The 18,943-nt window shown below is 45.5% G+C and overlaps 1 protein-coding gene across 1 annotated transcript in view; it reads left to right on the top strand.

The window, feature by feature from the left end:
* LOC133949560 (NACHT and WD repeat domain-containing protein 2) overlaps nucleotides 1-17,470 on the top strand; it is a 38,316-nt gene extending 20,846 nt beyond the window's left edge. The window contains exons 5-8 of the mRNA XM_062383470.1: nucleotides 5,273-5,476; nucleotides 6,159-6,309; nucleotides 7,092-7,681; nucleotides 10,726-17,470. Of these exons, the coding sequence (XP_062239454.1) occupies nucleotides 5,273-5,476; nucleotides 6,159-6,309; nucleotides 7,092-7,681; nucleotides 10,726-14,619 (4,839 nt within the window). The 3' untranslated portion in view covers nucleotides 14,620-17,470. The remainder of the gene's footprint in view (nucleotides 1-5,272; nucleotides 5,477-6,158; nucleotides 6,310-7,091; nucleotides 7,682-10,725) is intronic.
* Nucleotides 17,471-18,943: the final 1,473 nt, after the last annotated feature.

The raw sequence follows: 18,943 nt of genomic DNA, 5'->3' as shown, positions 1-18,943 counted from the left end.
ATATATATATATTCCATCTGCAGTGTGGAAAACAAAATATTTCTCCATTTTCTTGGCAAAACATCGTAACCTTACTGACTTTCTTAACTGCGAGTACAATTGCAATAGTCTAATCTGGCAGTGAGCGCCCTCTACTGGCCACGCCGATGCCCGACCCGGAGCCATTTCCGATGCTGGTATCTGTATCGGAAACATTTCTAATCCCGAACGTGATTCCAGCAAATTCAAGGCAACCCTCTGCTTTCATTCCTCTAATTTCTTTCTAGCTAGACGTTACCCCTGTAGAAGTGTCACCAGAGCTAACACAATCACGCACACACACTCACACCCATGCAGCAGTAAAAGGAGACTTCAGAGAGAGAGAGAGCTGCTCTGGGGGTCTGCAGCCCACAACAACTGTCACAGAGCCCAGTGCCTGGATCAGAGGGGATGAAACAGAAGAAATGGGGGGTGGGGGAGCGTGAGCGTGTGTGTGTGTATGTGTGTGTGTGTGTGTGTGTGATAATATGAGGAGGTGAGGTGGGAAGAAGAACAGGTTCCTTAGAAACACTTTCAGAGGAAACAGAGAAACGGGATTGACGTGCGGAGCCGCGTTCGTGTTTAATGCCGACAGGAAACCTCTTAGTACCGTTTCCATTGGGGGGGGGGGGCTGTGAAGACCCTCGGAGTTCACGATATCGAGTGGAAACCACATCTCTGTTGTTCTCCTCCTCCACTCGACGTGTGAAGATGTAGAGTCGTCGTAGATAAACAGAGTCGACCGTTATCTAAGCTGCTCTGCACTGGAACCTGTCAGCCCCCCTCCCCCCCCCCCCGCTTTTTGAGCGAGGGTCAATCGCAGCTTTCAAAGGGCCAGGCTGTTCCACACAGACAGACACACACACACACACACAAAGACACACCACACCACACCTGGGTTAGGAGCGGGGCGGGGGGGGGGGGGGGATTTTCTCTAACCTGTTGATGCAATAAAGCCGGTTTCCATGGCGATGGCAGGGGGTTGGCATGGTGATGGTGTCATTGACCTGGCGATTAAACATGACAATGAGGCTCGACTGTGTTTCCCTCCAGTTCCACGACCTCCTCCTCTCCGTGTATCTGGCGGTGTGGCAGATTTCCCGGCGGTAAGAGGATAGCGGCGGATACTGTGGCTCTTATTTGTTCTCTCCCTGGTGATGTAGCTGCCGATGAGACGAGGTTGAAGTGCAAACCTAATAACTGGCGTCAAGAAAATCCAGCAGAGAGGGAAACAAGGTGCAGAGAGTCCGAGGGAGCTTCTGGTTGTGCAGAGATCGCTCCAATCACACGGACGTATCTTAGCATTTAAACAATTAGGCTGTTTAATCCGATTAAAAGACCATAACCATCATTGTGTCAGTTCAATAACACAATATAGATCCAGGCTGCAGAGGAATAAGCTGTGAGGTTCTGTAGCTGCACTGATAATCGTTTTTTCAGGCTTTTATTTGAGAAAAACCCAGAATATCATCAGTTCCCCCTTTGATTCAGAGGATTCATGTTGCATTGATTGCAAGCAGTCAGACAATTAGGGCGCACTGTACACTCTCAACATTCTGTGTGTGTTTGTGCATCACTGAGAAATAAATATTTCTCTCATCAGATCCTCCGTTTCCTTTCTCCCTCCGAGCTGCCAAAGCTTACGCAGCAGCCGTCAGAGCCCCGTTGAGTGATTGACTGCGCGAGCCATTGATTTGTTGATTTTTTGTAGCTGCGTGAGCTGCCGCCGCCGCCTCCGCCGCCCGGCTCATCAGATAAAGTGCACTTAGTCCGAGTATGAAAACCCCTTCCGAGGATGAAAAAGCAGAAGAGGGAGGAGCGGAGGAGGGAGGAGGCCAAGGAGGAGGAGGAGGAGGAGGAGGAGGTGGAGCACAGTGAAAACTAGAAACTGCATTTGTCCCCCATCTGCATTTGCTATTGTCACTCCAGCCTTCAGGTCTTTCTTGCACCTGCGACTGCCGAAATATAATAAGAACTTCTGCAACCCCTCGGTCTCCTCCCTCAAAAGACCCACACACACAATCTACACAAACACACACAAACAATCTCCACGAACCAGAGTGGAGTGAAGCTGTCAGCCGACGTGCTCTAATCCACTCTCTGGACGGCCTCATTCCACTCTGGCTCAGACAACCCTGTTAAAACCACCCGGCAAATATTTCCTTTTTTTTTTTTTTTTTTTACAGTTTGGCTTTGGCAAGAGTCAGGAGGGTGACAGCAGTGACAGAAGATTACACACACACACACACACACACACACACACACACACACACACACACACACACACACACACACACACACACACACACACACACACACACACACACACACACACACACACACACACACACACACACCCCCCCCCCCCCCCCCACACACACACACACACACACAATTTTTCCGGGTTTGCATTCGATCAACAGATTTTTTCCGTCTTGATCGGAAAACACACACACACGGAGGGCAAGCTTACAGTCTCTCTCTCTCTCTCTCTCTCTCTCTCTCTGCATTACTGTAGTTCAGCCCAGTGCCTCCCATCCTCTCTGACACAACACTGCAGCACCGTGACTCACATCGGTTCATCTGAAGCTGGCTGATGAGTTGACCTGCGGGGTCAGTCCCATGGCCGGAGCATCGTTCCACACGAATGATGATATTTTTCAAAAACAAACTTTCAAACCTTGAGTTTTCAAAAACCCAAGGTTGCTGTGTTTCCGTGTGTGTGTGTGTGTCAGATGGAGCGTTTTATACAGGAATTTGGAAAACACATCGTCCATCTTTCGAAAGTGAATGGCAGCATGTCAAGGTGCATTTTGCAGTGTGAAGTTAAAAGCCTCATTCACGGTGGAACGTCTCCTGTGTGCTCCTGCCTGTCACTGTATCTGACCGTGAGCTCATGGCTCCACATTTCTGCTTAGAGAGCGAACTGAGCCCGTCTGTTTCCAACCTGCAGCGCGACTGTCAAAACTACAGCAGGTTAAACGTTTCCTTTCTTCTGAAGCGTCTGTCACTGGGAACAGTTTGGGCTCGAATCCAGCTCGTGACCCCCCCCCCCCCCCCCCCCCGTCAATCACTCGGGGAAGATAGCGAGGAGCCTGCCCTACTTATCTGTTCTTTATTTTTGGCACAAAGCATCTCACACACACGGGGGGTGGGGGGAGGGGGGGGGAATCCCAGCCTCCTCTCTCTGTCGGCTGCTCTTGGTGATTCCCCCGGCTTTTGTTTCGCTCTCAAATTAACGTTGCACCTGAATATTACAGTCAAAGCAGAGTCCATTCATCTATTGCCTGTGAAAATACGTTCCAGGCTATTTTGTCTTTGGCCCTTAGATTTAACTTGTATTTAATTTAATGCATCACTGATTTAATACGTGGGACAAAAACATTTAAGGGATTGAATGCCCAACCGTGCAGCTGACCCCTCCTCCTCCGAAACAACTGACACTCCACATAGAAACTATCTCCTCCGTCCAAAAGATGCTGTAAAATGACCCTTTGGCGGCAATTCCGTGCAAAAAATGGGCAAAAAACGTGTGTATGCAAATGAAGCGAGCGCGGGCATTTGTGGGTTTGGCGAGCAGGCCGCCCCGTGCCGCCCGTGCCACATCGGCCGACTCCGCTCGTTTCTCTGCATCTGTTCCCGCTGCGACTGCCAAGGGAACGAGGAGTCCAGCGTGGACGTGGACTTTGAAGTGTCATTGCCGCGAGCGTGTGAAGCGTGGTTTCCCTGCTCATCAGAGCTCACAGTCACTCGGCCTGTTCCTCGCTCACTCCCTCGCTCTGCAGCTTTGACCCAGAGGCTTCAGCTGCATGGGAAGTACGACACATGAAGCAAAGATCAGCCGGTTGTGTAGTGCGGTTGGGGGGGGGGTTTCCAGTGTTTCTTGTCTTTTACCCTTATTTCCCTCGACTGTGACCGATGGAGAACCTTGTGAACTGGGCCAGGAAACGGCCCGGAATCGTTTCCGATGGCTCCGCATCGGTCGGGAGCGTGCGCTGAAAGCCGAGGGGGAAGACTCAGTGGAGCTTACAGTGGATATGCCATGTGGGGTGGGAATAACAGGGGAAATGAAAAGGCCACGATTTAATATGATAATGTCTAATTATGCAGCGACTGTGCCGAGTGTTCTGGTTTCTGACTAAACACAGATTGTCAGAATTGGCTTCGGCGAGTCAGCCCCGATGACGATGACTCGTGGTTGAGATTAAAATAACCTTTAAATTTAATTTCACACTCGCAGACATTTATTCTCTCAAATAAACACACCTCCGTTTAATTAAAGCATTCATTTCCTTTCATTTAACAAAGTGCCATCTGTTCTTAATATAAAAGCAAATCTGCTCATTTTACTTAACACTGCTGATTACTGAGCATTAGGGAATTTGGCCGAGGCCTCAGCTTTTACATAACAGTGTGTCATTGAAACGTTTCTGTCGCGGCGGCAGAACAAATCAGATTTTTTTTCTTATTAAAGACGATGATTGATGCTTTTGGTTCTGACCGGAATGTGTCTGTTACACCAGATAAATACAGAACGCCAACACTGACTGCTTGGACTGGATAGACTGGATGTGTCGCCACCTGGAGGGCGGCTGTAGTATTGGTCCCAAATTCTGCCTCCTCCATGTTAGTGGACAAATCATAAAGAGTACAAATGCACGTCAAATACTTTTGTCTTGAATACTTTTTGGTGCTCTAGAGTGACATCTAGTGGCAGTGAATGTCATATGTAACCTTTAAAACCAGTGTGTGTGTGTTTGTGTGCATGTGTGTGTGTGAGATGGGAGTGATGCTGTGTCCTTTGAGATTGAATGTTTTAATTAATTTACTTCCTTCACTATGGTAAACAACATTAAAAAATTTAATTGAGTGTACTTAAAAACATTTAACCATTTTTCTGTATTTTAAAATTCATAACACTTGAGTTCATACATTTTTGAGTAGAATATACTGTAATTAGTTTGTTCTAAAGTGAATCATGTAAATACAGAATAGGATGAAGTTGCCGGCGGCCTGTACTTCCCTGATGTCACACACCGGCGGCCGGATGCACCACAGTCGAGTCTGCAGCTCTGAAATTACCCTAAACACCGCGGGCGTCATGGACTCCACCTCCATGCGCCACTGATCCACAAAATAGAGCCATAAAACAAATTAGAAGATCCGGATGATTCACGCTGCCTGTCTCTCTCGCTCACCTTCCCCCTGCCCTCCACCTTTCCCCACCCCCCCCCCCCCTCCTCCCTCCCCTCAGGGTCTGGTGGGAGAGAAGTACGGCAGCATCCGGGTGCCGGGCGAAGTGGAGTCGGCCGAGTTCGAGATGATCCTGGACGCGGCGGTGGAGGCCGGCCTGGACACACACATCTTGGAGGAGTGGTACTGCAGGGATGAAAACTCTGTGCCACCCGCATACTACCTCAAACCCAAAGCCCAAATGCTGAAGAACTACCAGAACTCGGTGAGTCAAACTACCTGCTGTGAAAGACCCTTTTAAAACAGTGTAAATGGCAGAAAGGGGGGGGGGGGGGGGGGGGGGGTTTACCGACGCGGACGTGATAACTTTACTTACTTGAGGCTTTCACGGTGCAGTTAATAGATTCTCTTCCTGGAGCTGGATTTACTTCTCCTGGTGGAACGTTTTATTCGCCCCGTGCGGAGAAGAAACCAGATTTGTTTTGTCTCATAAAAGTCACTTAACAACGGCACAGTTACTTTTGAATAAAACTGTTTAGCTTCTGCCTTTCACTTTATCTCGTCCGGAACTTTACAGAGGAAATGAAATATCTAGCTCTCTTTTATTAAAAACTGCCTGACGATGAAGATATTTGAAGCTGTCGAGTTTGCGTAATCGAAGCACAAGCACAAAATATGAATGGGCAATAAAGAAAGGGCTGCTCTCAAACTGAAAGATCACAGTCCTGAATCAAAATGAACCGATAAAAATCTGCCCCTCTGTTCCTCGGCGTGGAACGAGCACAGAGTCAGTGTAAATGTTTCTTGCATCAGACGCACAGCAGCATCTCTCCTGTTACTGTACGTGTCAAAACAAGAACGACAGCCTCTCCCGTGATGAGCTCCTCCGTCTCACTGTAAACTCACAGCGTCCCCCCCACCCCCCCCTCGTCCTCTGTCCCGCTCAGATGGAGTCGAGCAGCGCGGCCAAGACCAAGAACGACAAGGCCTGGAGGAACGTGTCGGAGGAGATCAAGAGGATCTTCAGGACGTCCGTGCTGCAGCTCCAGGAGAAGGGGACCATGAAGAGCCCTCAGGCCAAGAAGTTCCTTTGCTCTGGTGAGTTCCAGGTCCACGCTTTTCCTCTTTTCATATCGTGTCTCTTGAAACTGTCTCTGTTTGACATTTTGAAACGTCTGATCTGTACTTCAGGGCCATCGTAGACGACAGTGGAGTAAATTGGGTAGATTTATTATTTTTGATCAATAAACCTGTTCGCTGACATTAGGGGAAAATAAAGACTTGTTTGAAAAATGTTAAGTGGGACATTAATCTTCCGTCAGAAAAAAAGAGACTGTTGTTTAGTCCCTTAGCTAAATTGATGAGATGCAATCAGGATCTGTCCGACTCGGCTCGGCAGACGACAGTGATTGATCGATAGCGTTTTGCGATCACATCAAGGTGATGGATCCAAACAGCACGTCACAAAGTTTGAGTTTGCTCTATAGAGGAAGTTCTGTGCTCTCCTGGAACTCCTAAAATTTTCAATTTCACACTTTATTTTTCCCATTATTTTCAGTCAGTCCGCTCTGTGTGGGGGGGGGGGGGGGGGGGCTGCGATACACTTCAGCACCTCTGGCTTATGTGATTTTATCAACTTTGTTTTTTCTTAAATGAGGCTCATGATAAATCCATCTAATCTGAGGGTTGAAAGCTCCTAAAATCTGTTCCGCTTTGCTAGAGGAAGAAATCTAAATCCCACATCTGCTACACTTTAATCCTCCCAGGTAGTACATTAGGATTGGCCTTTATCGGCTGCCCGCAAAAATTAGGGAATTAGGAAAACGTAGGAGATTTTGTGACGTCAGATTTGACAATTTGTGCTTTTTCTCTCCTTCCAGCCTTAGAGGATGAACTGGACTTTGCCCTCGGGAAACAAACTCCTGCCTTTCTCAGGAAATGCGTCTGCTACATCCGCAAGATCTCCAACTTCGACCGCTTCGCCAAAATCCCAGACATGACCCGCTACATGGACATCGTGGTCAGCGGCGACCGCGTCATGCGCAACCAGGAGTCCTACGAGCGCCTCCTCAAGGTGCGGGACGAGTTCATCCCCACGGTGGTCGCCGCCTCCAACCTCCGCGTCTACTCCTCGGTCACGCACTGCGACATGAAGCTGGGCTACTCGCAGGAGGTGGAGAGCCACTACGTGGAGGGCCTGTGCAAGCAGTTCTACGAGGACATGGTGGACATCATCCAGGCCACGGTGCAGCAGAACTTCGACACGGAGACCGACCCGCTGTACGACGAGATCCTGCAGCACCTGTCGCTCTGCAAGAACTACGCAGCGCACTACGAGTACAAGGCCGAGACGCTGGATTACGTGCAGGAGTATGTGCTGCCGTCCAAGGGGAGCAGAATGAGCCCCCTGGTGGTGTATGGAGGGCCGTGCACCGGGAAGACGCTGCTGTTGTCCGAGGTGGCCAAAGAGGTGAGGCGCCGGGGAGGTGACAGGGAGGGTGTTTGGTTATAATGCCCGATAGGTCCTATGATCCTGAGCTCCAAGACTTACGATGTGTCCTAAAATTGAGAGGAAGGTAAACCTAAAGCTGGGAACATAAAACTGTGAATACTCTCCAAATATAGAAATGTGAAAAGCCAGGTTTAAACCCAACTGACTGCTATTTAAAATGTACAAGGGATATTCGCCATCGTGTCTAATTTATAAAAGTAATAATTTTTTCAACATTTGGGTGTGAACATCTGCAGGGAAACTAAATTGTGTGTGTGTGTGTTTGTGTGTGTACACTCTTGTTCGCTCTGCGGTTTCGTGCGCACCATCTGGCTGCGTCCTCCTACATTAGCATCACGCCGTAGCCGAGACACCCACGTGTCCACCGCTCCCGTCCAACCTTTATTATAAATGTCACATTAATGCGCCGGTTTGTTAGAAGCGCCATTTACATCGTCCAGGAGTGGATTTATTAAATGTTACAAGATGCAACAGCACAAAACCAAATAAGCAGCAGAGCAAATGATGGTAAGGACTAAAGGCAAAAGTTACACACACTCACAAACACACACACACACACAGCAGAAATTACTGTTGGATGAGAGTGGGGAAGGAGAAACAAGCTCAAGGATGCAGGAGGACAAATCAATGTTGGAAAGAATCGTGAAGTTTTACAACAGAAGTGGATGAAATTGAAAAATTCTCAGAATAAACCATCAGCTGCTACAAACTATTCATTTCAGTCACACCTGTAGTTTTTTTGTGAATAAAATAAATAGGGGCAATCTGCACACAAAAACCAGAAGAAACCTAAATATCTGCTTCATCCATTCAAACGTGAAGGATCCTTTTTACACTTCGCAAAGAAAAAAGCCTGTTGTGGCTTAAAAAAGAAATATGAAAATGATTAATTCAGACACTTTATTAACAAACGGTTTGTTATTGCCCACACAGAGATGAGCTGAATGATTAATCACACGACCGTATTGCGAGTGGGATGTTTTATCTCCTTTGAATCTGTCCACTTTGTTATGTGTCGTGAGAACAAAGCCAAGTCCTGAAACTTGGCTTTTAAAACACAGATTTTGGTTTTAAGCTGCTTCTACAGCTGAAAACGTGCAACTTAGCTCAGATGTCCATGCTCATAATAACCATCCATCTCCCCGTGTATCAGTCCTGTGTCATTCTTTAAGCTTTACTCGAGTAAAACTACAAATTGAAAGGTTTTGAAATTCTCTGTGGCCCCTGTATTTGTAGGAGAGGTAGATATTATTAGATTTCTGTTGGAGTACAAGAGGACAGAGGTGTTTTGGGGACTCGGTCCACGGGGGTGTGATTCTACACTCAAACTGCTTCCTTTGAGTCATCGGACTCTTGCAGCGTTTATGTCTTTGCTATTGAGCTGGAATCTCACTGGGTCTGTTAAAACATAACAGGTCTCTCTCCGCCTTTTAAGAAGCCTGAGCTGTGGCTTGATTGTAGTTACAAGTAGTGACGGGATAAAACAATGCTCGGCAAGTTACTTTGAGTACTTTATGTATATTTAAAAGCAAGTACTTACTTTGACTCAAGTACAAGAAGTTATGTGGTAATTTTATCTAGTTACATGTTTGTAAATTCATCAGATAAACACAAATTCATCTTTATCAACCTGAGAAAGAATAATAAATAAAGTAAAACTAACAATTAAATACTGTGGTAACACAGGATGTGTTACGTCCTCGGTTTGAATCAAAGGAAACCAGTTGTTTTTGCAAAGAATGAGTCTAATCAGGAAGTAAAGTGTACAGATCTAGATACGTAGGATTTGCACATATAGAGGTGACTTGCGGGTGAAACCTGATGGCAGATCTAGGACCAATCAGACTTGACTGTGCACAGGTTGTGAGGCACTTTGACTTTAAGATCATCTGTGTTTTAACGCCTGTATCTGTGTTTATCACCATCGTGATGATGCACCGATAAAATAACTGTCAAAAACTATGCCCTTTATTTTCAGAACCAGTTATTTTTAGGGCGAGATAGGGCCCTAGTTGTTAAATAGACTGTTAGAGCCTGATATACAGCAGCATCTAATAGGTACTTCAGTGCAACGGCTGCTTTGGCACACTTAGAGAATATTGGTAAAGCAGGAACGAGTCTTCAGAGACATCGACTGTGTACAAGTCAGGTTAATTAAAGTTGTGTGGACTGATTGTAACAACAGGAATTAGCTTTTTGCGTAAAGTTACAGAGAGAAATGGTTGCATTTGCCTTTCACAGCTCTATTATCTAGTGCCTGTTGTGCATGTTATGTATCATATCATGGTTAAATTGTTTTTTATTCAAATTTTCCATTAAAGGGTTGAAAACAATGCATAAATATCAGGCTGGCTGAAAAAAAAAAAGGATTATATTCAGGAAAAAATAATATCAAATGGTAAATACTCCACAGGCAGAGTCTCTGTTTTCCTCTCTCTCACGTTCTCGTGGCTAAAAGTGGATTCGGCTTTGTCATGATGCCCTAAAAATGTCACATATCATCTTAATGTTTCCTCGAAATCTCAGCTGCGAAAATGTAATGAATTCATGAATGAAATTAGAATATCAATGAGTATTTCTAATGGTAAAAGTACTCGTGTATGAAGTATATGTATAAATGACTTCAGGATATTAAAAACTAACATTACTGAGTGCTACATAGTTCTCTGTCTCTAGTAAAAGATAGAAAGTTGGTGTAGCAGAGCCATGCGGTCATGAGGTGAAACTGTATTCAATCTCTTGTCGGTGCTGTGCTAATGAGCCCTGCCTCATGCTGTTAGGATCACTATTAATTAGATCCCTCTGCCCTCTCACTGTAGAGCATCATTATTCTTGATGTTTGACTGAGTTTCTCTAACCAGACCTCGCAGAATCAAAGTAAAATCTACGCACAGCAAACAAGAAACACATGTATTCGCTATTTAAATAGCGACTCGCTGAAAAGAATACACTCTCTATTTATTATATATATATTAATATCCAACTTCAATTCTGTTTTTCAGGCCTACACGTGGCTGCAGAAAGAGATGGGCCCTGAAACCGACCCGGTGGTTGTCGTCCGTTTCATCGGCTCCAGCCTGCTCTCCACAGACCTGCGCACCCTCCTCCAGAGCATATGTGAACAGATTGCAATCAACTACCGCTGCCTGATTCACTTTTTGCCTAACAAGATCCAGGAGATGAGGGAGCTCCTGATCAACCTGCTTGGGGAGTCATCGTTCCACCGGCCCTTGGTCATCGTCCTGGACGCCCTGGAGCAGCTCTCAGAAGCAGACGAAGCTCGCAAGCTGTGGTGGCTCCCCATACATCTGCCTCGGACCGTCCGCATTGTTGTCTCCACGCTGCCCAACAAACACGGAATCCTGCAGAAGCTCCGACACCTCATCCATGACGAGGGGTATTACGTGGAGTTAGTTCAGAGAGACCGCAAGATTTGCAGCCAAACACTAAAGCAGCAGTTGCTGGGGGTGAAGAGGAAAGTCACCTCAGGCCAACAGATCTATGTCAATGAGGCACTCGCGAAGTGTACGTTACCCATGTTTGTCAACCTCATCTACAGAGAGGTAGTTCACTGGAGGTCTCACAAAGACGTGGATGATAAGTCCTTGTGCTCCACAGTGCATGAGAGCATCGAGCAGCTCTTCTACTCGGTGGAGAACAAGCTGGGCCAACGATTCGTCTTCAGAGCATTGGGGTACATCACCATGGCCAAGGCTGGACTAACTGAGGTGGAGCTGGAGGATATTCTCTCTCTGGATAACATTGTCCTCGGTGATGTTATTGTAGCAACTTACCTCAAAAACCCTTTGAGGATCTCCTATGACTTGGTGGCGAGGCTCAAAGAGGAGCTTGAGGGATATCTGGTGGAACGTCAGGTGCGTAACGTCACCCTGATGGTCTGGGCAAACAGGCACCTGCATCTCATTGCCCAGAAGCTGTATCTGAGCAATGAGGAGGACGTTCATCAAATGCACAGCCTCTTAGCTGAGTACTTCCTGGGGGCCTGGTCAGGAGGCCGGAAGAAGATCTTCACTTATGATAACAACCATTTCACTTCACTCAACATATCTCATCACAAGAACCCCCATCAACAGTCCCATGAAAAGACATCATCTGATAAGTACTCCTATGACAGGCAAACCCCTGAGCAGCCTTGGGTGTTCCAGTGCAATCTTTTGGAGCCCGACATTTTCTTTGTCAACCACAGAAAGATGACGGAGCTGGTGTACCACCTCACCAGGAGTGGGCGCACCGATGACCTAATGTTTGGCGTCATCATGAACTTCAGCTGGCTCTACACAATGATCAAGATTGGCCAGTTTGATAAGGCTTTAACTGACATTGACCTGGCGTACAGCTACACCCAAGAGAAAGAGCTGAAGTTCTTGGCCACCACTTTACGTAGCATCAAGGTTAAAGTTCTGAAGAATCCAGCGTCACTGTCTGCAGAACTGCAGCAACGCCTCCTGCCGGTTGTCACCTCCCTCCCAAAACTCAGACACCTTCTCTTGGAGTGCGACAAAGATGGTCCAAAGTACTGCTCCATAGTGCCTCTCCACTCCTCTATGGACGTCACCTACAGTCCAGAGAGGCTTCCTCTGTGCTCTAGCTACATGCAGATTGTGGAGATCTTGCCCACTCTCGCTCCGAACATAGTCCTCGTAGCCCTTGAAGACGGGTCTGTCAGTACCTGGGATGTCGAGAGCAGACAGCTGCTGCGACAGATCGACACAGCCAAATCTGTCGTGCTGGGAATCAGGTTAACCACTGACGAAAAGTATCTGGTTGTGGCCACGACCAAAAACACTCTGCTTATCTACGATAATCACAAGTCCTGCCTTTTATCTGAGGTCGAAATCAAGGGGTCCAAGCATGGTGGCGTCGCTGGTGGGGTTGCCTTCATCAATGGTTTTACCTTGTCCACCCATCATGCTTTGGCCTGGCTTGAGGCCAGTAAAGACGTCAACGTCATTGACCTGCTCTACGGCTGGCCTCTCTACCAGTTCCATTGCTGGTACGAGGTGACGTGTGTCCAGTGCTCTCCAGATGGAATGTATGCCTTCTGTGGCCAGTACCTCAACACTGCATCCGTCTTTCATCTAGGAAATGGGGACAAGCTGGCCACTGTGACCTCCGAGTTTTCTGGGGGGTTCGTCAAATCCATTCTGGTCCTGGACACCCTGAACCAAATGGTAATGATTGATAACGAAGGCAGTTTGTCAGTATGGAACACCAAAGAGATCACCAACCCAAGGCTGATGGAGGATTACGACTGTAGAGGGGATGACAGTGAGGTGGTGGGTATTGAGTTATCAGAGGACCAGCGCTCCATCCTCATTTGTAAGGCTACAAGCATTGAAGTGCTCGACACTAAAGTATGGAAAATGGTAGAGAAGTTCAAAGCCAAACGTACTGAGCGCTTTGTCGCTGCTGTCCTCTCCAAGAACGGACAAAGTATTGTGGCCTCGATGGAGAACACCTCCTCCATCTTCGTCTGGAGGAGGGACAGTGGACAGTGCATGGCCAGCCTGATAGAGATCTCAGGGAATATTGTCAAACTCATTAAATCAGTTCACCACAACTTGCTGCTCTCTGTGGCAAGTAGTGGAGTGCTCTCCGTCTGGGACATTGACATTATCACCGCCATGTCTAATATTGACAAAACAGGCAAGAAGATTCAGACCTTGCTGCTGTCCGGCAGAGAGGATTATTTGTTTACCATGGATGGCTCGGAAGCCGTCCACAAGTGGAACTTCAGCACAGGTTTCATTGAGACCATCTTCAAGCACGAGGGTATAGTGGAGAACTGTGTCCTCACTTCCTCAGGGGATCTCATGGTGACTTCAGATGACAAGTGCAGCCAGTATATTTGGCAAACCGTCACCGGAGAAAACATCTTCCGCATCAACGGCCAGAGAATATCGCAGCTGCTCATCACCCACAATGACCAGTTTGTGGTGTCGCTCTGTGAACAGAACGCCTCCAGAGTGTGGAGGCTTGGAACCGGTCACAAAGTGTGCAACATCCTAGTCACGCTCCAACATGCACTGGTCACCACAGCAAACACGTTCCTTGTAGGATCTTCCAAAAACAAACTCCTTGCTGTCAGCCTGTGGTCGGGGAGCGTCTCCAAGAAGTTTGTGTGCGATGATGGTATTACCATCGTCAACTTCAAGCTGATCCCCGACTGCCCCGACTGTGCCGTGTTCATCACATCCACGGAGACCGTCTTCATCTGGAATGTGGCGGATGAGTCGGTTTGCAGGCGAGTCCAACTGCCACCCAACTTCCTCAAAAATCTGGAGGACTTCCAAATCTCACCCAATGGGAAACTGGGAATCGTCTCCAAGGGGGATGAGAATATTAACGTCCTGGACCTCCACAGTGGGAAGCTGAGGCTTGTCCATGCTGCCGGTATAATCTGGCGTCAGAAATTATCCAGAGATGGACGTTATCTGGTATACATATGTTTCCGGACCTGCGATGAAGATGACGATGCCGGTGTTGTGTCCAATCTGATCGTGATGCGCCTTGCTGATGGTAAGAGCATCGGTACATGCTCGCTTTACAAAACTCCCACCTTCCTGTCCCTCTGCCAGCGGGCGCTAAACATCATCATTGGCTTTGAGGATGGCAGCATTGGCACCTACACCGTAGTGGACCGTGTGGATGCCGCCCTCAAGATTAAGATAGCCACCTCCAACAGCCGACAGATTGTCAACAACGCCTCGCAGAAGGTGCGCCCCAAATGTGGCAACCATTCCTTCAAGACCGTAGCCGACTGCGTTTGGAGGGAGTCGACAGAGGTTTTCTCCAGGGACAGTCCCATCAACGTGTCTGACTCCGGTGAAGTAGAGTCGACGACGCCTACAAAAAAGACTGAACTGCTGCAGTGAACAAAGGGAGGTAGAGTTTGGACAGGGGGGTGGAGACGAGACGACCAAGTTTAGAATCTCTGGGGTTGCAGTTGATTCTTGTTTACAGCCACGTGATTCAGCTGCAGATGTCAGCCCTCTGGGTAGTTAACGGGCCGACCACTTAAAACGCTGCACTCAAATTATGTATTACTTACTTCCAACTTATGATACAGTTACTATTCGTTTACACATGAAGACTGTTACTAAAATACTATGTTTTCGAAAAAGACAAAATATGTAAAATTGCGTGAGTTTATTAGTTTCGCCATTATGTGTCCTTTTGCATTTGAAGAACAAAGTTATTATTCAAATGTCTTGTTCAAACATTTTCAAAGCCATTCCAGTGATCTTAGCCACTTTCATTGTACATTATATTTATTTACATTGTGAACATTAAGCCATAATGTTGTTCTTTCGAGTATATTTATGTTTGTATTAACATCAGTCCGTACTGTACAAAATGGAAGAACTATGAACATATGTACATATCTCTTTTTGGCTGCTGCAATTTGTGCAACTCCTTAAAAAAAAATGTTATGTTGTGCTTAATGCAATCAAAGTGAGTGCCTGGAATCAAAAATGTTCTTTATGGGCAGATTACAAGATTTATGAAAATGCAGGGAATTTGTAAACACAGTATACACACAGTTGCATAATACTTGCATTGACGTTAAATCTAACCGATCAGTTTATCGGAAAAAAACAGTCAACAACACGAGAGATCGACGGCATTGCTCTTTGTGATGATAGTTGTAGAAGTGTCCTGGAACGGTTGGCGTAAATTTGACGTGAATTTAGCTGCTGTTCCGTCGATTTGTGTGCTGTTCGTTTTAAGGGAAACACCACTATTGAGCATACAGTGTAGCATAGCACCATACACATTCACGCCTTAACCAGTGTACTTGCTTTAGGTTTGGTTTGTTCAAATGTTCCAGTAGAAAAAGAACAAGGAGTGAATATATTTAGAGATTTAGACGATAGTTGGAAGCACTTTACGAGTGGTTTGTGAGATCTTATTAGATTTAATTATAAAACATTGTGAAAAGTGATCTAGATTTGTCTTAAACAGGAAGTGGATCTGCCTACAAGGTCCTCCACGTACTTACAGGTTACAGCTGACTCACTGAAATGCTACAGTCTCTCTCTCTCTCTATATGTATATATATGCCTGGTACCTTTACAAAGATGTTGTCATCCTAGCACTCAACTGCAGAGGTGGGCAAATAGAAAAGCAAGTGTCAATAAAACGTTTGTCTTTGTTTAGAAAAAAGAAATCAACTTCTGTGAACCTGAGGAAAAACTTTGCATGAAAAACTTAAGGTCAGGAAATTCTAATGTTTGGGCACAAAGTTTGCAACATCGATTATTTTAGGTCAATAATATTAACAATGAGGTTACGCTGGGAAAAAAAATGTTTTTTTTCAGAAATTCTTTGCACAAATTTTGGCCCTGCTTTTACGAACTAAATCACGGCCAACTTTTGCTTCTGTGAATTGCAGTCTTTTTTAAAAACGAATGTGTGCCTTCTGCTTTTAAATCCATACTCGAGGAACGTCTTGGTAGCTGAATTGTTAACGTGCATGCTACGTAACCGCGATGTCCCTGGTTTGAGTCTGGTCTGGGAGCTCTGTTGCATGTCACACCCTGGCCCTGTTTCCCTTCTTCACTTCAAAATAAAACACTTTAAATGAATAAATCTGTTCTCAAACGTTCACAAAAGCAGATATTTCAAGAGATAATTAATAACCTCACATTTTATATCATTTTGCCAACTATAATTGTAATAATCTTTTTTCTTGCACAGTTACGCAAGTTTTTTCGTAGGTTTACATTGGTGGTACAAAATGATCATGAATCGTTTACATGGTGTTTGACCTTTACTGTCCATGAGCCTACAGATGCTGAGTCATGATGACAGGTAGACACACAGTAAAAAACAATTGTTAAGATCTGGTTCGCTGACAATCTAAAAATAGAAACATTGAGGTTGTTGCTTTTTTACAAGCATGTCTGTAATAACCCAAAACTTAATTTATTAATTTGATGACACCCCTGATCTGCCAGGCATGACTGAAAAGCAAACCCCACACACTCACACTTTGATATATACTTTTTAAGGGCTATTCCATTATTATTGTACGTTTACTAGTTTTGAAAAGTCGAGAGACGACGGCCCTCAGATAACTTCAAACTGGGAAGCAGCATCGAGCTTTAAAACACTTCTAATTCCCGACAAACTCAAGAGTTTCTTAATTGACAAAAAGTTACAAATTAAAATCAAAAAGATGATGTTATTGCCAAAGTCCCAGTTACGGTTCGGTTTTATTCTGTTTAACGTCTGATTTTGTTTTTTGAGGCTTGTACTGTAATTATATTGTTACCAAATCGTTTCAGTGTTGGACTGTGATTATGTTTATGATAGAGAAAGATGTGCTATCTTTGCTAAAAAGGTTTTAAAAAAAAAAGAGTCCTCTTATAGAATACAGTATATTGGAATGCCAGTTTAAGAGTATATTTGAATGTGTCCATATGGAAGCCAGTACATGGTATTATTGTATGTTCAGTAACTTGAATGACTTTTAATAACTTACATGTTTGCAACTCATAGTTGACATACTGGTAATGAATGTTTCTATGGTATTCTTTGTATTGTCAGGACATACTTACCTGTTTAGAGATTTATATTTTCATAAATGTTGTACTTACATTTTGTTACAGAGTTGTTTAACTGGAGTTCAAACAGAAAAAGAAAACTTATGTCTGAAGCAATATGAAACTAGTGTGTATGCATTGTTTGTATGGAACATTTTAATGTAATAAAATGGTTCACTTTCTGCCTCCACTCCCCCGCCTCGGCCTCCTCACTGTAATTAGAGGCTGCCACGATCACATCTCTGCTTCTAGACATGGACATGTTTATATTTACACCCGTTGATTTCAGAGAAGATGAGGACTGATGTGAACGAACTCGACTCTAATTGGCTGCAGTTAACGTGGTCCTGACAAAGCAGCAGCAGCAGCACTATGTTGCAGAGCATGCTGGGAAACCGGTAATTCAGGTGCTATTTTTTTTACCTATAGAAAGAAGTTGATGACAACCTGAACACACACACGCACACAAAAACATAGACACCTACAGTCGTGTCTCCAGGACTTTAATTCCTCGAATCTCAATCATACCCTTAACTGTATAGTTACTAATTGCCTAGACTCACCCTGAACTTAAATAACCTAGCCTTAACTTACCCTTAAATATGGCCTTATCTATAAACCTAACTATGAAACCTGTCTTCACCTTAATTTTTTGCATTATGGGGACAACATTTTTGTGGCCACAAGGACAACACCTCCAATAATGTGACTGTATAACAGATTGAAGTCACCACAACATTAGTGATACCTGGACTACATACACATACACACACACACACACACACAGCTGTTAAATCATTTGATAGGTCAGTAATTGCTCCTCGGTGCCTGATTCCGAACGACAGACAAGCGTGGTGAATATTTCACCAACACTGGCTGACATTGTCAGTATAATTAGAAGATGTGCAGTGCACCTGTACAGTGGAAGTGCACACACACACAAACACACACACACACACACACACACAAACTTGCAAGGTAAACACATCCGAGATCAAGCTGCGATTGGTCCAAAAAACTCCTGGTGCTTTGAGCTACCATTTTAATTTCCCAGCGGTATCACTTTAAGTCAATCTATGTGTATGTGTGTGTGTGTGTGTGTGTGTGTGTGTGTGTGTGTGTGCTGTCTCCACGGCAACATCAGGTCGGCAGCGATGACAGGCTTGGCCCCGCCCCTCATTGTAATGATGGTGAGCTCACGTCTGTTGGCCATCGGGCTGCTTCCAGTCCTTACGACAACAAGGGCTCGACTGTCGCCAGCACATTCCACCTGCAGCGCCGCACAGGCATATAATTACACCGCTTGTTTGTTGAGCAGGAGGTCTCAACAGGTCATAGTGTGTGTCTCTATACGTGTGTGTATGTGTGTGTCCTACACTCGCTGTACAGTACGACAATTCCTGTTATTAACACAGCCCCTGAAAGAAGCACTTCAGTGTGGCTTCTACTCTAAAAACCGGGGCCGTCCTTTTATCATCCTTATATTTCTTCCTTCCAGCTGTAACATGTATTCGTAGTGACGGGGGAAACCTATGACTCACCAGTACTCCCCCACTCATCTCTCTCTCTCCCTCACTCTCTGTCTCTCACTTCAACATTACAGAGAGCTGAAATTCAAATCGTATGTAAACTCAAGCTCCAAAGTAAATTC

This window comes from Platichthys flesus, chromosome 24 (assembly GCF_949316205.1).
Source record: "Platichthys flesus chromosome 24, fPlaFle2.1, whole genome shotgun sequence".
Classification (NCBI taxonomy): Eukaryota; Metazoa; Chordata; class Actinopteri; order Pleuronectiformes; family Pleuronectidae; genus Platichthys; species Platichthys flesus.
Note: the sequence above shows the minus strand (reverse complement) of the source record. Positions and strands in the feature narration are given on the sequence as shown.